The sequence below is a fragment of the Astyanax mexicanus genome, chromosome 21 (assembly GCF_023375975.1).
Source record: "Astyanax mexicanus isolate ESR-SI-001 chromosome 21, AstMex3_surface, whole genome shotgun sequence".
In the NCBI taxonomy this organism is placed as follows: Eukaryota; Metazoa; Chordata; class Actinopteri; order Characiformes; family Acestrorhamphidae; genus Astyanax; species Astyanax mexicanus.
This window is the reverse complement of record NC_064428.1, coordinates 18,418,700-18,438,437: the sequence shown is the minus strand read 5'-3', so window position 1 is coordinate 18,438,437 and position 19,738 is coordinate 18,418,700. Positions and strand designations below refer to the sequence as shown.

The 19,738-nt window shown below is 37.8% G+C and overlaps 1 protein-coding gene across 2 annotated transcripts in view; it reads left to right on the top strand.

Annotated features, from left to right (window-relative positions):
* pard3ba (par-3 family cell polarity regulator beta a) overlaps window positions 1–19,738 on the top strand; it is a 256,267-nt gene that overhangs the window by 1,975 nt on the left and 234,554 nt on the right. For both annotated transcript variants that reach the window (XM_049469675.1, XM_049469674.1), the window contains exon 2: window positions 16,484–16,585. In XM_049469675.1, the coding sequence (XP_049325632.1) occupies window positions 16,484–16,585 (102 nt within the window). The remainder of the gene's footprint in view (window positions 1–16,483; window positions 16,586–19,738) is intronic.

Genomic DNA, 19,738 nt, shown 5'->3' with positions numbered 1-19,738 from the left:
AGCGCTTTTTTTAACAACTGATGTTGTTGTAAAGCAGTGCATTACAGAAATGTGAACACAGATTAGAGAATTAGAGAAAACATACAACACTGAACCCCTACTGAATGAATGAATAAATTAACAAAAAATGATTTGAAAAAGTCATTATATGTCCTGTAAAGGAACACATAAAGAATCACTTAACTACTGTGTGTGTATGTATATACTGTATGTACATGTATATATGTATACACTGCATGTTTAACTAAGGTAGCCTGGGAGTTATCTCTACACTGACTGTGAGTGTCAGAAACTGGGGGGACACACCTAGTATACAATTGATTGTGCCAAAAGCCAATAGAAATGAAGTGGTCAATACATTTATCCAGTTAAAAATGACTAATTACACAGTTTGTAATGAAATTGTATCCAGGATATGCTTAGAAAAACATATTGTGTATCACGAGAACAAAGTTTATCAATTTGTGAAATATTTTCATATTGCCCAGCTGTAGTTTCTGGTAACTGGTGATAAGTCCATTAGTTGCACATAAAACTGTGGGTTTGCTCCCTTGTTTCATCCAATATATTTGTAATGGATTAAGGTCAGGGCTTGGACTTGGCCATTCCAAAATATTACCTTTATGTTCCTTTAACCATTCTTTGGTAGGACCACTTGTGTGCTTAGGGTCATTGTCTTGCTGCATGGCCCACATTCTCTTGAGAGTTAGCTTAGAGACAGCTTTAGAAATTTGTGGTATAATTCAGAGTGTATTGTTCTATCAGTCATAGCAAGCCATCCTTTCATATGCTCCATTATATTTTGTCTTCTTTGTCATTTTTACACTCATATGTAGCTTTGCCATGAATCTGGACAAGTTATAGTTGTTAAGTAGTATAAACAAGACCTGCCACAATAGTAACGTTATCAGCTTAAATGTGAATGAGCTAGTATTTTGAGTTTTGCATGGAAGGCCATTTTTTTGTGGTGACCGATTTTGTGCAGTCACCACTTCCACTTGCCCCTATGCTGTTGGGCAGGGTGGTAACATTCATGCTGACAGTAGCAAGACTCTGCTGAGATTTATCTTATCAGGAGAATCCATTTGAGGCATGATTCATTCAGACACTTTCAGTGTGTGTTTGTCAGTAAGGTTATGGCAGCAGTCATGGTGATGGGCCTGGCAGTAAGAAAAGCTAAACATTCAGCCTGTGTGGGGAAAAAAAGCACAAGTTTCCCCTCGTTATTCTCAGTCAAGTCATGTTTGGGCTCTTCAGAGGGCTCAGTGGCTTGCACCACAGCTGAAAACAAAGTTAAGTTCCATTATAACACAGATAACTGCACTATTAAAATTAATGCATCTATCTTGCACCTAGCAGCCATCAGCTAGATCAGTACTGAATTATTATAATTTGCTAGTTAGCATCTAAAATCAGTTTGGATAGTTAAGTAGTTAAATTCAAGTTAAAATCAGCTCATGTAATCTAGTGTAGTTAACATCTAACATCAGCCAGTGTACTTAACATCTAGATAACATTAGTTGCAGTAGTTTACATCATCAGACTAGCATTAGCTAGAGTAGTTTACCAACTATCTACCAAATAAACTAACAACACTTCTGTCTTACTTCAGCTGGCGTCCTTAGCATATAATTAATACATCAGTTACATTAAACATCTAACTAAACATGACTGGAGTAACACATATGTTGGCTAACATCTAGCTAACATCGGCTAGAGGAGATGACCTCAGATTAACATTAGCTGGAGTGTAGTTAACAGCTAACATCAGCCAGTGTAGTTAACATCTAGCTAATAATATCTGCAGTAGTTTGTATCTTCTGACTGACATTAGCTAGAGTAGTTTACCAATTATTGTCTTACAACCGTTAGTTAGTATCAGCTGAAGTAATTAACATCTACCTAACATCAGATGATGTAGTTAATATGTAGATAACATTTGTCTTACTCTATCTAGAGTCATTAACATTAAATTAATACATCAGTTACTGCAGTTAACATTTAACTAACCTTGACTGGAGTAACAACATCAGCTGGCTAACATCTAGCTAACATCAACTAGATGGGATTACATCAGATTAACATCAGCTGGAGTGTAGTTAACATCTAACATTTACCAGTATAGTTAACATCTAGCTAACATTAGCTGCAGTAGTTTGTATCTTCTGACTAGCATAAGCTACAGTAGTTTACCAATTATTGTCTAACAACACTTAGCTAGTTAACATCAGCTGGAATAATTATCTGTCTAACTTCAGCTGGAGTTCTTAACATCTAGCTAACATCAGCTAGAGTAATTAAGATCTAGATAACATCTGTCTAACTTCAGCTAGGCTCGTTAACATGGAATTAATACATCAGTTACTGTAGTAAACATCTACCTAAACATTACTGGAGAAACAGCATCAGATGGCCAACATCTAGCTTACATCGACTAGAGTAGATGATATCAGATTAACATCAGATGGAGTGTAGTTAACATCTAACATCAGCCAGTGTAGTTAACATCTAGCTAACATTAGCTGCAGTAGTATATCAATTATTGTTTAACAACATCAGATGGAATTCTTAACATCTAGTTTACATCAGCTAGTGTAGTTCACATCTATATTACATCATATCGAACATCTGACTAACATCAGCTACAGTATAGTTAACATCTGACTAACATCAGCTAGTGTATAGTTAACATCTTACATTAGCTAACTTATTTAACATCTATTTAACAACATTTTGTGTTGCTAACATCTATTTTATGTCAGCTGCAATAGTTATCTAATTAAATAGTAATGTAGATAAGTTGTAACCATTGTGCTATATAGAACCGTTTTGCTTTTATTTAGTATTTTATTACTTTTATTTAAATGTTATTTAACTATTTTCAGTTGTTAGATTTATAATTAAAGCTCCTTTTATAGCTTTTTCTCTCTTTTTTTCTTTCATTTAGGTACATCACCACATTTTTCCCAAATCCGCTTTGCTTTATCCCTCTTTTTTTCTTTACCTTCCTTATCCTGCTTATAACGATCCATGTTTTGCCCACATCTGGCATGATGCTGCTGTATCACTGTCTCCCACATTAGCTCTGCTGTCAGTGAGCGGCAGGCTGAGAGAATGGGCGTAATGGGTGATAAATTTAGCTGTGCCATTAACCGCCTCCTATCTCCAAATGCAGATGGCAGCGGTGGTTTGATTAGCTCGGCCTGGCCCCGCTAGGAGGCTTTGTTCTGGGAGTGCTTCGTCCACCTGACTGATGGACGTTATCGGAGGAGTTTGGCCCACGCCTGGGCGGCGAGCGCTTGGCCCGTACCAGGCTTCAGTGGGCGGATGGCACCCATTCATACCCAGCCATACAGGCACCTTTATCTGCGTGTCACTCTCCCTTCTCAGAGCGTCACCCTGCGTATCACCCTTTCACACAGTGCGGGCGTTTAATGCGGGTGCTATTCACATTAGCGATTAGTGATTCATTTGAAAGGGGACCCCACCCAAAATATTCTTTGTATTGTTTTGGTTTTGTGCAACCCTTTTCATTTTTCAACCATTTTGTTATCCCTAAATATTGCTGAGCCTTTTAACACTGATATACACTTTATGAATACAAATATTGGGACACCTGCTGGTTGGTGATTTCTTTTGAAATTGAGGGTATTAAAAAGAATTTGGCTCAATCCCATTGCTCTTTTGTACCCCTACTTCTTGTTCTCAAGTGTAACCCTTTTCCTTGGAACGGAGTTATAAGCAGGAGTGAAATCCTTCCCTTAAGAATTGGGACAACCCTTCAAGCACCGGATACAGATATATTGCTATTGCAGTGGAGAGCTAAATTCAGCAACCTGGCTGCTGGTTAACTAGTTCAAAAAAGGGGCAGATGGTGCAACAATTAACTGTTATTGTTCATTCCTTAATTCCTATATGATGGGGAGCTGAAATTAGCTTTTATTAAATTTTCTTTTCTTTTATTATTCTGTTTCACCTTTAATGTTGCGTCTATACCATCTGTTGCACCCAGTGGAACAAACTACAGAAACAAGGAAAGAACTAAAATTTGTGCTTTTCTTTGGGTGCTTGTGTCGCCATCTTGCCATATATATATGATCACATTCAGTGACAAGGACAGAGTATTAGTGAGGTCAGGATGTTAGATGATTGCCACACCATCCATCATCTTCAAGCCCCCAATAAATTCCCTCCAAACGCACTGGATGAAAAAACAATTGAGTTGCTCCGCAGCTCAATTCTGGGAGGCTTTATACTCCTCTAGCCATGTCTGCCATTAAGTTTGACAAGAGGACTGGAACTAAGCATTTCCAAATGATAAGCATTGTGGTCAGCAGTGGTGAGGAGCAACCAACAGTGGTCCATAACCAGTGCCAGGGTGTTGTGGACCTGGCTTTCCCAATAACATGAGAAAAGTAATCCAGCACATAGTTAACCATTTGATTTGAAAAACTGATTACTCAAGGGAAGGTGCTCGGTAGGCAAGACTACACACAGAGAAAGACGATGATGAAGGGTTGTGGAGACAGATAAGATGACATGGACCACCATATCATACGCTGCACGGAATTGATGTTTAAAAAGAATCGGATACAGTTTGATGTAGGGGTGGGCGATTATGGCCCTAAAATATCACAATATTTCATGGTATTTTTACTCTACTTTTGGCGATATAACAAAACACTGAGTTTTAAAAAAATATTTAAAGAATACACTACTGCAACAAAATAAAAAAAATAAATTTTATTATTGCATACGATATGATATGGCACACCCCAAACTGTGATATTAAAAAATACAAGAATTTTATCAGATTTGTAACAGAAGTCAATGATCCAGAATGTCATGATACTAATAATCTAATAATGCACTCCAAATATCTCCATGTATCCAGGACCAAAGTAAAATAAAATATATTGGACAGATATAATCTGTCTCTAGTTGATATATAATGGAAAATGAGAATAGTGTGAATTTTTTGTTTTTGCTAAAAACTGAAAAAATGAGTAACCTGATATGATAATTAGGGGTGGGTGATATGGCACAATATTTCAGGGTATAATATCATTTACGATATTCAAAATTGTTGGCAGTGTTATTGCTATTATTTTATTGCTATTATTGAAGTGACTGAGCAGTGTAAATGCAGTGTACTAGGCTTTTAGGGATCTACTGCTATGTAATGATGCCAGATACCACAAGACATGATCATGTGTTTTGGAGTGGCCATTCCTCAATGAAACAAGAGTTGCTTTGGTGGCAATAGAAAAAACAGTGGTCGACAAAATGACATTTTCAGAGTTTAAATAGCCCAGAACACATTGGCCTTCGATTGCTGTTTTGATGATGTTTTGTTTTCTCTGCCTATAGCTTAATTTTCGTAACTGAGGATGAGTGAGCGTGGCGTTACTGTACAGTTGGCAGCGAGCCAGCAGCGCTGATTGCTAGATGACTGCATTGCCCGGAGAGAGACAGTGATGGAAGATGATGTTTCGTATATGAGACAGTCGTTTTCTTTTCCCCAGGCAAATGAAAATAGTGGCACAGATATAAAGAGAGAGGATTTATTTCTCTTGTCTTTTGACAGGCTTTTCTGAGAAGAGATAGATCTACACATCACTGTGAAAGAGTACAGTGGCCAACTTTCAGTGGTGGCTGCTCCAAGTGCTTGAACTGCACATTTTTACAGTGTGGCGAAATCTGTGCTTTAGGGAACACCTGCAAAGATCCAGGTTGTGTCTCACGTCTAACTGCAAGATTTGTTTCAATGGATTAAGAATTTTATACTAACAGTACGTAGAACATGTCACATTATTTAGTTTTTAGGACAGGAATACTAGTAGTTATTTACATATACAGAATAACTGAACTGAAGCCCCATCCACAACTGGCATGAGCCCTGGGTGATCTGATCATATGTGGCAAGATGTAGAACCGTACCAGTGTGTAAAGATTGGAGGGAATAATTATCTTTAAAATCATGAAATAAATGAATGAAAATTCAATAATTTAACATTTTCTTAATTACCAAACACTAATAAAATGCTTTTTTCAGCTTTTTTAAATGATGAATCTTAAAAAAAAAATGTACTGTATTTTCAGCACTGAAAGGTGCACTTTAATTTTCCCCCAAAAATCGTCAGTGTACCTTATAATCTGGTGCGCTTTATAATCTGGTGTGCCTTATGTATAAATGTTCAGGTGTCAGGTTGTAAAGAGCAGTAAAGCCACTCCACTGAAGTACAACGTTATACAGGAGTTTCAGTTTAGGTCTCCAGAGACTGGGAACTGGAGCAATATTAGCATTACCTGCTACCCGAGCTAAGTGCTAGCTCTTTCCCTGTTCAGAGGTAAGTATTATCGGCCTGTAGCATGCTGCCAACCCTGGCTAACACTTCTGATCACCATTAGTAGCTTGTTTGCTGTTCAGAGGTGATTATATTGGACTATAGCCTGTGAGTTTACCGTGTTAAAACAAGCTACGTGGGACAAACCGCTAGCTAACATCGCCCTCAACGACTTTACAGGACACTTAGGGTCCTCAGTGTAGCGCTAGCGTTAGCGTTTAGCGGCTAATGCTAATGCTCCAACTTTAGTGCTGGAGAAATTAGGTAATCTAAGTTTACTGTAAATAAACTGAAGTGCTTTACTCACCCAAATAAACAGTTTCCAGGAGACTGATCTGTGTAGATTAAAATTTAGCACTCGTTTGACTTTAAAAGAAAGTGTTTTTTTTTATTACAGTTTTTTGTTTCCTTAGTTTTGTTTACACCACAACCAAGCGGCAAGACCTGATGAATTAAAAAACATGGTGACCCCCCAGTTTCTTATTATTTTTGCTTAAAATGTGATTTAAAATCCAGTGTGCATTATGAATGAAAATAGACCAGAAAAAAGCCATTCATTGATAGTGCAGATTATAATCCGGTGCACCTTATATTGCTAAAAATACGGTAAAAGATACATGTAGAACAATAAATGTGCTGAAAGGACTGGGCTTATACTGATGTGTTTACAGCTGTAAAAATCCAAACACAGGTTTCTAGTAGTTTCAGCTTCTGGTTCTTTAAGCTATGTGTTAAACTCATTAAAGGTGGTCTGAGAGACTTGGTCTGTGGGAAGGGGCGGGTCTACCAAATTAGTAGACTCTGTATGCAAATTTAACAACAAAGCAGACAATTCTACTTCATCTGTGTAGAACACAAAGCAATGGAGTTTCCATGCTTTCTACAGTCACAGGATCATATAGACCACAGGCGTTTTAATGAGGTCCTTTATCTTCACTCTTTCTGTAATGACAGGCTTCTAATCACAGAATATAATGAAGTGTTGCCAATTAGCGCTCTTTCATTTCAACACCTTCTCAGCTCGGCTCCCTTACGGTGTTTAATGTCATGCTAATTCCGTTAGTGTTTAATGAAGTGTTTGGAGGATTAAGCTGTGGAAAAGCAGCGCCCTGAGTGCACCAGGAAATTCTATGCTAATCAGCCGCGCTTCCATTCCGACTCCCATTCTATTCCCTCCAGAAGAGGTGATGATGGAGCAAGGGTACTGTTGCTTTTTTTAATCTGCAGACTTCCAACTGCATTGTTAATTGGCCACTTGATGATGTTTCTTCTTCTGTGTGCTGTTTGTGCTTAGAATGGAAAAGTTTGTTTTGTATGAGAAAGCATCAGTTTTAATATGGAACATTTCTTTAGATTGATTACTTGTTTATGTACATTAGTGCTGTCAAGCGATTAAACAAGTAATATAAATAATTGCATGCTCTGTTAATAATCGATATAAATTAATCAGAATCACTTCTTGCTAAGAAAGTATTTTAAACTGTAATTCTAATTAATTTTAGCAAACAAATAACTGGCATAGACTTAAAAACTCCCTGTAATGAACATCAGTCAGTAACAGATGCAGTAAATACTGTATGTTTCTTAGAACTTTTTGCCAACTGGCCAATATACCTTTATTCACCTTAAAATTACAATAAGAATGGTTTATATTGTATATATATATATTATATAAATGCTGTATAATGCTGTACTTTAGCGGAGTGGCTTTACCGGATTATAAAATGCACTGATGATTTTTTGGGAAAATTAAGGATTTTAAATGCGCCTTATAGTATGAAAAATAAGTTTGATTTGATTCGACAACTAATGGAAAAAACTTGAAACAATAAACAATCCTGTTTGATTGTAACAACATTTCATTTTATTGCCACCCAGAGCAAATTCCTCATTATCTGATATCCGCTTCGCTCATCATGTGCAGGTCAATAGTGGTCTGCATGGAAAAAGGCAGCAGTGCATGTAGTCTTTAAGGAACTTCTCAATTCACTGCAGGCAAAACACAAGCCGTAGCTTGTCTGATTTAAGTAACAATAGGACACCACTTTGTGCTGACTTGGCAAACAATATGGAACGGTGCCAAGAACGTGAGGACAGCCTGCAGTGACCACCACTAGTGTTACATTCACCATCTATATTACAGACATTCTGTACTTCTATTCTATGTCCACTTTAGGAAAAACACCCACCTTCAGCTTTTACTCACTTACTACTTTATTAGAAACACCTACCTTGGGCTTCCACCTAATGGCTACCTTATTAGAATTACCGAACTTACAATGGCCACTCAATGGCCACTTTATTAGAAACACCCACCTAATACTTTCTTCTGCTCACCATGCCAGCGACAATGACATAGGAAGGAAAATGGAGGAGTTTCTAATACACATGGGAAGCATAAACACACACAGTTATGGGTGTCAGGGGGTGTCTTTATCTGTGGGCTTGACTCAGATTGACGTTTGAGTCATATTTAAGCAATGATACATGAGCAATGATACACTGCAGTGGCAATATTACACATTATAGCAAAAACCTCAAGTGTAGTATTGTGATTATACCGCAGTTCCATTATCACTGTTTAGTGAAAGAATTTGAGTTAAAGAGGATGAGAAAAATATGATCTGTTTGATTATAAAAACTCTGTTGGCTTGTAAGTGCTGCATCGTTGCTAGGTTACCTGTATGGGGCGGAGTAATACGTGGAGAGCTTCATTTACAGTGCATTACCGGCTGATAATGGCACTTTTAGAAAGTCTCTCACCCAATCACATTTCAGGGTCAGAACTAACTGTGGTATAATTCAGTCATATTTTAGTGGTGGCTCAGCGGTTAGAGGTTGTGAGTTTGATATCCAGTGGTTTGAGTTTGATATCCAATGGTTTGGCAGGTCACTGTTGGACCCTTTAGCAAGGCTTTAGTGCTCTTCGGCCTGCCCATCACTGTGGGTACGTTTTCTCACAGAATCTTTGTGTGTGTCTTCTGAGGGTACTGTATATGTGTGTTCACTGTATGGATGGATTAAAAGCAGAGGCCAAATTCCATCTCTGCTCATCACAAGTATGGTGTATATGGTTGTGTTGTGTTGTCTTTAGTGGTTTCCTTATCAGTTCTTTCATTATCGATATGATGTGAGCAGAAATTACCTGAGGGCGTGTAGGCACGACACACACACACACGCACTTGGCCTCTTTCCAACAGCAAATAAATCAAACTCCAGCTTGGCTATAGTTCAAAGCCTTCTGCTTCCAGGCTGATCACAATGTTTTTCTCTTTTTACTGATTTTTGCATCAGTGATGGCTTTCCAGCACTAAGTAGAAATGAAACTACTTTTCAGGAACCTCAGATACAAATAAGGTTAAGCCTGTTTTTGTGGTTTCTCTCCTTTTTTGTACTCATGTTTTTGTACCAGTCAAGGTACTGATAAAGCCATTTCGTAACCTAAAGTGCCTAAAATGTCCAGAAATATACACAAATGTGCATATACACAATTTTTTTTTAGCCATAAGCGAGTAACTAGCTGAGAAGGCTAACAATAATAGATGTTTCTAGAATGACTCTAAGTAGCTAGCTAATGCCTTCCAGACATCTCCATTTATAACTAGAGAATGGCTCAATATTCATTATAACTGGAGCCACTCTGCCTCTCCAGTGTTAATCTAGCCTACTTGCTAAAATCAAGCTTGTCTAATGCTAATGCTTTTAATAGCACTCACTGGTCTATTAAATAAATGCGTATGAAATAAATGTCAGAAAAACAACTGTAATTTTTTTCAGGAAACAGAAAAAAGTATGACAGTTAATTTGGCTATGTAAAAATTAGCAATGATTTAAAAAGACTTAAAAAAAGCAGAACCAACCAGAAACAATCCTAATTCAAATTTTTGAATGTATTGATTGCAAAGACTATTAATACAATAATAAAACTAATAAAATAGCCTAAGTCACAGTTTATTTAGACTTTGTCAAAAGTGTGACTAATTAATAATTAATAAGTCCATTATCCAAAAAGAGTTAAATCAAATGACCTGGGTCTATGAGACTTTAACCAGCATCATGAGGAGATTATTTAAAAGTAAATTTAGCCAAAAATTACACAGTTGATTATTTTAGGAAGGTGACAATATGATTTTGATCCTTTAATGAAAAGGTAACCTAGCTAGCTAGCATAGCTGAAGTAATTAAACTAATCAGATTATATCACCTACCTGTAAATATCTAAACCTCCTGCATGGTTATATACCAGTTCCTGTACCCAACAAGTTGCCCCTAGTATCATTCACAATCAAACCACCAATGCCAACTGCACACCTAAGTGGGGTTATATTATAAAAGTCTGTACTTTTTGCTGTGAGCTGTGGGTGTGTTAACATGTTAGCTGCTTTTTGTTAGACTAACAGCATTAGCTTAGTGTGTTCTCTTCTGGTTAGCAGCATAGTTACTCTGTGTAAAATGTGTTAGCATATGGTTAGCCTGTTAACACCGAGTTACTGTTAGCTTTATGTAAGCTTGTTAACCACAAGTTAACAAACTCCCTTTAGATTAATATTGTAGCTCTGTGTGCATGTGTTGTGCACGTGGGGTTAGCCAGTTAACTGTTAGCTTGATGTAAGCTTGTTAACCTAAAATTAGGTTACTAAAGTAGGTCTATGTGGATGTGTTCACATGCGGTTAGCCTGTAAGCTCGCAGTTAGTGTTAGCTTGTTATCATGCTCTAGGTTAGTATGGTAGCTTTGTGTAGATGTTTGTGTGGTTAGCTTGTTAGCTCCTAGTTAGTGTTTAGCTTGTGGTTAGTATGTTAGTTTTAATATTAGTGTGTTTGTTTCAAAATACTTTTCCTTATTTAAAATACACATTTCTAAAGAACCCAGTCATCTTATCGCTCTATTCCCATCTGACTGCTGGGCACTAGTATATAACTGGTCGGCTACTGTCTGGTGACCACAACCCAGGAACTTAAATACATTTGATGTGAGGCAGCATTTATCCTTATTAAAACAAAGCTACAGAAAATTTGTTTATTTCCATTTATGATTTTCCTAGGAATTAAATGTCAGCATTGACTCCAGATTTGTTTGACGCATGAATGTGGTTGTGATGAGATATTGGTAGATAAAATAAATAATTAGAGATGCTGAAAAAAAAAAAAAAAAACAGAACAAAAAAAAACATCAACATCAGCCAAAGTGTTTTTTTCCAGAGCAACAGGATGGACCTGCGGCTTCCTTAAGAGGAGGAGGTGCTAACAGTGTACACTGTATTCTCAGCTCATAAAGAACCATATTGTAAAACTCCCAATATAGTTTAGTGGTTGTGATGTAAACAGTCTGGGTTAGTGTGTTTGCTCTGGGTTAGTGTGTTAGCTCTGGGTTAGTGTGTTAGCTCTGGGTTAGGATGTTAGTTTTGTGTTAGTTAGTGTGATTTATTGTGTTCTTGTGTCAGTTAGCGTGTTAGCTCTCAGATAGTGTGTGTGTGTTAGCTCTGGGTTAGTATGTTAGCCTTGGGTTATTATCTTAGCTTTCGGTTAGTGTGCTGCTAGCTCTTAATTCTTTTTCATCCTGACTCAGAAAGTGTTGTAGGCATTGAAACTAAGAGCAGGTTTTCTGTGTATGTTCTGTGGAATGTGTTACGTTGGAATGCTCTTTGGAAGCTGAAGGTCCTGCTTGTCGACTTCATACTGAGAATGTTGTATGTAAAGAGTATCTAACGTTTGTGGTGAGCTGGCTCGACCGGTGGAAATTCGGTGACCTCACTAGTGCTGAGCAAATGACGTTCCATCGTTTTCTTTAGCTGCTCTGAAGAGCGGTTCTACAGGTTGGTCCTGTTTTGGTGTTTGTTTGATTCAAATGATGCTGCTGGACTGGAACACACCTGTGTTTAGTGTGTGTGTGTCTAATACTTATATATTCCTGGTGTGGAACATGACTTCCTTGATATAATTCACTGTCATTCCAAGCTTCTCAACTGTCATTAAGTCTGAACAGTATATCACTCATTAATTCTGTCATGTAAGTGATCTTTAAGATGTAAATAGTCCGTCGAATAAATTACAATTCTGTAGTCTAATGATCATCTTGCTGTAAACACAGTCAGAGCAACTGAAGTCTTTTCTGGACCCCTTTTCTCTAAGAGCTTAAAACTGACAGTGTTCCTTTTAACCACACACTATCCAGCCCCGTTCAGCTCCACTGATCCGCTGTGGTGGCAAAGATAGCAAGTTATGCTGCATTTGAATAGTTTCTGAAACTGCAAACAATTCCTTGTGCTACTTATCAATTTTAACTAGGCAGCCAATGAAGTGGAACTTACAACTGGAAAGCTTATATTTTAGGAATATCCTACAGCTATCCATGTTTAGTTGGCGGATCTTTTAACAAGCTGTACAAACAAGTTCAAGTCAAGTTAAGTCAGGTAGTTTAATTGTCAATACTGCATGTGTACAGGGGAAGTACAGAATAAACTGTATGTAGTAGTTATCCTGCTACTTACTGGCTAATGTATTCTGTTGGCCACTTACTGTATTTTTTGCACTATAAGGCGCACTTGGAATCGTTTAATTTTCCCAAAAATCAACAGCACACCTTATAATCCAGTGCACCTTATGTTTAAATTGTATTAGTCAGGTATTAAGGAGAAGTAAAGCCACTCTGCTGAAGTACAGCTTTATACAGGAGTTTCAGTTTAGTTCTCCAGCAATATTAGCATTAGCTGCTAACCGCGCAAAGCTGTTAAGAGCTGAGTATATTGGACTGTGGCCTGCACGGTTACTGTGTTAAAACAAGCTACGTGGGACAAACCGCTAGCTAATATCGCCCTGGTTTACCGGAACACTCAGGGTTCCTCAGTTTACCTCTTTGGGTGGCTAGCGGTTAGCCGCTAATGCTAATGCTCCAGCTTTAATGTAAATCTTCAAGTCTAAGCTGAATTTAAAAAAACATGGCGACACCCCTGTTCTGGTGCACCTTATGTATGAAAATAGAAGTTTATTGATCGTGCACTTTATAATCCGGTGCACCTTTTAGTGCAAAAAATACAGTAGGTTAGCATATTTTCAGGATAAATAAAAGGCCCACATTAACTAGTTGATACACAAATATTATTGCGATTTAAATTGATCTTACTGCATGATTACACTCATTGACAAAAGAAAAATATGAGGAGAATTTATGAGGGAGAGAAGGATCATTGGAGAGAAGCAGGATGGATGTTTTGAAGAATTGCCTGCTATCAAGGCCATTCATTAGCCAGCCGTGGTTGTTTTGCAGTGGTCCTATTGATCTGCTACTGGTTGGAGCTGTATCGTCTTTAGCAGAGAATCCAGGTTCTGTTTGGGATCCAGTGACTGTTGGGTTGGAGTATGGAGGCCTCACGGTGAGCTCTTTAATCTGACCTTTGGTGAGAAGTGACACACTGCCCCAACTGCTGGTGTAATCTGGTGAGTCATTGCATATGATAGTCAGTTACCTCTAGTAGTGTATCGAGGGACACTAACAGCACAGTCTCAGCTGTTTTTTTTATAGCAGTATAATGCTCACCCACACACAGCAAGTGTTTCCCAGGAATGTATTTTCCAGATTACAACTCTTCTTTGCTTGTGCTGCCTGCTTATCATATTTATCGCCGAATGAGCATTTATGGGAACAGCTGGGCTGCCAGCTTTGGCAACCTACGAGTGTACAGGATCTACAGGCCCAGCTCAACATCTGTGGGCAGATGTATGGGCTGCAGGATGCCATATGGAACCTGTATGTCTCCATGACCACCCCTGTTTCATCCTGGCAAGAGCCACCTTTCTATTGGTACAGCTTTTCACAGCCTGAACCTTATTCTGAATGGACTTCATGGACTAAATCTGAGTTTCTCTATAAACCCTAGAGAAACAGAGTGCTAGTTTTGTGCCCATTGTGATCCACATAATGAACTGAATTCTATTCTGTGCAGTTAAAGCTCTATATTCCACAGTGTTATTGTGGCAAAAGCAAAACTTCCCATTCCTGATGGCTTTGATAAAGGAACGGCCCTTGTCCTTCGTAACAATGGTCCGGAATGGTTCCTATGGATTTCTGAAGATTTCAGGCCGCTCTGCAGCAGCTGTAATGTGCATTTCAATTCGCGCTGGCCCTGCTGCAAGACGGATCAACAGGAAAAACACACCCTTCATCAAAGCTACAGCTTCCAGTAGACAATCAGGCAGGCCTGCATTTGTGTGTTTATGGTTCTAGCACTGCCACAGCTATATTGTAAAATAGCTTTTTTACATTCCACTTAAAATATTCAGAAATATTAAATATTTCACCTCGAAATTGACAAAAAAAAAAGTGTTTACATGCTGTTTTAGAGCCTTTTTATGTTTTTTTTTTGTTGTTTCAGTTTGGTTAATTAATGGCCACTGTTCTCATTGGCTGTCCTAATTGAGGGGCAGGGCAGAGAGATGGCTTTGCACTGCAGAGAGAGAACACTGAGATGTACATTGAAAATCTATAACTATAATGTAGCAAACAATAAATGCAAACAATTAAAAATAAATACAGTAAGTAGCGAAACAAACACAAAATAGATGCTTTTAAAAATATAGCTATATTAATTTTTTTTTCGTTGCAATATTATTGCATACAATACAAAACAATACAATATAGCAGACCCCTAACGTAAAGTTAAATAGACCACCATGCCATGTACATATTAATAACAATGACAACAACAAGTAGGAGAAATTACCTGAAACTAGATAAATTAGAGATTAAATTTAGATTTAATTTAGAAAGTATACCAGGTAGTTATTTTGGTGTCACTAGGTGAATGAAATGTTATCACAGGTAGGGGTGTGCCATATCGTATTGTACCCAATTATTTCACCAACATTTATGCATATCGTAATTTATATTATACTCTATTATACTATATTATATTCTTACTGTTTTAGCAAAAGAAAAATCCACACTGTTCTAATTTCCCATTATATATCTACTAGAGACAGATTATATCTGTCTAGTGTCATTTATTTTACTTTAATTCTGGATATATGGAGATATATGAAGTGCATGATTATTAGTATTATGACATTCTGGATCATTGATTTCTGATGCAAATCTGATAAAATTCTTTAATTTTTTCTTATATCTCAGTTTGGGATGTGCCATATCATATTGTATGCAGTAATAAAGTGTAATTTTAATTTTGTTGCAGTGGTGTATTCTTGATTTTTTTTTTAATTCAGTGTTTTGCGCCAAGAGTATTGTTATCACGAAAATACCATTAAATATCATGATATTATTTTATGTCAATATCCATATGTCGATGTTGTTAACTGCTTAATATATGACCACAAACAACCCCACTCAGGCCACAGATGGAATTTAGATGGAATTTAGATGGAATTTAGATGGAATTTAGATGGAATTTAGATGGAATTTATCTTCTGCTTTTAACCCATCCATGCAATGATCACACATACCAGTGAGCACACTAAGAAGACACTCACAGTGATACAGTGGCAGGAGTGGCAGGCAGCCACCTGCTGCTCTTAGGGAGCAGTAAGAGTTAAGGCCCTCTCGAGCGCAACAGAGACACCCCACTAAACTCGGGTATCGAACCACTGGCCACAATGCTATTGTGTGGCTAGGTGGTTGCTATGGTATTGTGAATTTAACGTTGTTGCTAGATGAATACTAAATAACTGGTATAATAAATGGTGGTGTTGTCTGATGGGTACTATGGTATCCCAGGTAGTTGCTAAGGTATCACTAGGTAGTGGTAATAGTGTTGGTTTTTTACAGTTTCTGGTAGATGCATGGTTGCTGTGGTGTTGCTTTTAGTGGATGTTGGGTATTTTCCAGGCATTTGCTGTGGCAACCTGAGTAGTTGGTTGGGTGTTAGTAGTATGTTCATGTCATTGTGGCATTAGAAGGGTTCATCTTATTAATTCCTATAGGTTAAATATATACTCTAAAAAAATAGGTAAAAATAATAAGCCTGTATTTTTAGGGGTCATCTGACTTGACTGCTTCTAATAAAATCTATCAACTTTTCTTCAGGTCTCTGTCTGAAAGTGTCCTGCAATGTCTTGCATGTTCTCCTTAGTCTCTTGTCCTAAGAAGAGAGAGGAACTTGGCTAATGGAAGCATTGTTCCCGACAGGATGGGGAGTTCCTGGTGCGGACGCACCACGTGGAGTATGCGGACGGGGGGATCCTGGACCCGGATGACATGCTCACAGACCTGGTGGAGGACAAGGATAAGGTAAGGACATGGTCACGCCAAAATAAAAACAAGAACAGCTAGTTTCAGTCACTCTGTCTTTTTGGGATGCGCTGTGTGAGTGTGTGTGTGTGTGTGTGTACATGTGTGAGAGGTGGGGTCGGAACTGTGTTATCAGTGAAGCTGAATGTGAAGGCCACTGGTTTCCTACACGTCTGGCGAGACGTCTGCTGTGGGCTGTGTTCAGCTTGTAGGCCGTGTAAACAGTGTGTATTTACATTACTGGGGCATTGTATAAATGTATAAACAGCTGCGTAACTAGCAGTATAAAACAGCTAATTGGATGACTGCCTATTTTAGCTATTAATATTGTTTTAATTATTTTATTTCTTATTTTTTATTTGTGTCATGCTTTAAATACTTGTGCGTACTTATTCTCTTGAAATAATATAGTATAGCATTTTAAAAACAAAAATATCTGCACTATATGTCCTACAAATGTGCCATATAATGCATTTATTATTTATATTTATATTGTTGCTGTTTAATGAAAAAACAGCTATCACCATAATAGTGTGTGTATATGTGTATATATATATATATATATATATATATATATATATATATATATTTTATTTTATTTTTTTTTTTTTAATGTCCAGTGGAAGTCAATGTAGAAAGTTTTTAGGTCATTTTTAAGTGTTTCTATTGGTCCGTTCATTAAGAAATTTTGGCACAGTCAAAAGCCCTATCCGGATGAGATTAGTTTCTCAGGGAGACATCTATGAAAAATATTTCACACTTCTACTCAGTGATAAAACTCTTTCATCCGGACTGTAATTGAAAAAACAGGAGGACCAGTGAGTGTTTTTGGTTTTCTCGGTCACTTGACATCGCGTTCAGTAGCTCCTCCTTTTCCACTCGCTGTTGTTTTTACATGGATCTCTGTGGAAACGCACGACCAAAGTGTAATTACGGTGTGTGGCAGTGGACAAAAATCTATTATACATGGTCGTTCTGGACGGGAATAAAATCACAGAGGACCTCCCTTAAAGAGAAAGTGACTCCAAGAAAAGGACCTAAGTAGTCTAAAGCCCTACTTGCTTCTTTTTTTACCAGCTGCTTGCTTTGTCTGTTTGTTTTGCCACTTTTCCCCCTTCCTACTGTTAGTTTTAGCCATGAAAGACAAAAACCTGCTCATTGGGTAAAACCTGTTTTGCTCAGGCCCTGGGAAAAAAGGAGCCTTTCCTGATACTGTACTTACCTGCTTAGCTGGTCCTGGCTAGAAAAGATTAGCATAGCAGCCAATTAGACTGCAGGTAGTTAAAAAAATCTAAACTTTTCTTTAGAAAAGGGTTTTCTTGGAGCTGTACCACCTGTAACAGAATTCTCTTTTGTATTACTACCACCTTCCTGAAGACTTTCCTCAGTTGAGACAAGTCCTAAAAAATGCTAAATGCTAAGTGGGGAAGCCATTTATTCAAGTCTCCCCATTTTGCAAAACGCTCCCTTAAAATGTGGTAATGGATTCCTACAATATGCATATTCAGAGTTTTGGCTGCATAAAAAAACGGAATTACAATTACTTAGTCAGCAGGAGCAGGGTGAAGCAGCAGCGCTAGAATATTTATGGGGTGGTGGGCACCGCGATTTGCTTTGATTAATTTGGGTGTGTTTTCAGGGCAGGGTTCTAGGGTTATTTTTGGTGATCTGTTTAAATGATGCTTCAAAAAACAAAGATCTTTTACCTCAGAAAATGTTTATTTGGTATACCGCGGGGTGAACTAGAACCGGTATGCGTTTTTCATACCAACATAAAGCTAGAGGGCGCTGCGGAGCACTGTGGGGAACAGCACCATCAAAGAAGAGAGTAAAACACTGGTCTAACTCTGTCCTGCAGAGAAATCAGAATAACCTCCTGCTGCTGTTTATACTGTAAAAGTGTTTTTATCTCAGTAAAATAGAGCAGTAACTACAGCCCTTTTAAATATATCAATACTGGAGCTTGAAGGATGATTTGAATGTGTTTTTTAACTGGAGAAAAAGGGAATTGTAGCTGATTTAAATAATGTAATCCTCTAATGGCTTAAGGAATAACACATAGAGTAAATTAATATTAAACTTGTATCTAGCTTGTGCAAAAGAGCTTTTGAGAAATATCTATTTGAATACTTAAACATTGAGTATTCTAGGTTTGTTTACAGTGTTTATGGAACTATTTATTAAGATATTTAATTTTGTAAAAGGAGCTGTGTTTAATTTGTTAGCATATCTATTTTTAAGGTCTATTGTTTATAATTTACAGCTCTTTTTCTGATAATGAAGTCTGATTTCTTTATATATTGTGCCTTAATTTAAAGCCTTAGTGTTATATTATATATACCCCTAACAGTACAGTAACTCACAAACCTATATTAAAGCCCAGTCATGCAAAAATTAATAATAACAAAGTAATACCACCAGAATCTTAAAAAAAAAATCCAAGATATGCGTTTTTTGGCCATACCGTCCAGCACTAAGCACTAGTATCTCCAGTCTTTGGCAGTTTGACCTTTTAGCATTCACAGAAAACATGCAAAGACTGAAAAGAACAACCTACACACCCATTATTGCTAAATGCTAATCTACCAAAAAACATTTTGAATGAGAGTTGTATACTTTCTTCATTAAGCTGCTCCATCTTAATAGTGATGGAGGTGAAGTTTCTTTGTGGTGATGGGCTCGCCCCCACAGCCCCGCCTTCTGCTCCTGGGCCCATTAACCCGCGGCAGGAAGCGATGGTGATCGGCTTGACCTCGGGCCCAGCTCATAAATATTCAGCGCAGGATGATGAACGATGTTAATGCGCGGAGGTGCTGTAGCCGCCTCCCCCGTGGACCACAGGAGGTGAAAGGTTGCACAGAGTGGGCAGCGTTAGAGTGCTTCGCTTAGTCAATTAAACATTTCATCACTCCTCCTCTCCGGCCTCGTCTTCTTTTCTCGTCTCTTCTTCTCAGTCGCTTCCTCTTTTCTCCATTCGTCTCCCTGTTCTTGACCGCTTGATCTGGAAAAATCGATGCACATGCATTTCTACGTGACAATTGATCAACATTCCAATGTCAATCCAGCATTTTTTCAATTCAGACGTTCATGAAAACATAATTTAATTTGTCACATAAAGGATTACAATGTCCTTGAAGTGCTTTAGTCAACTCA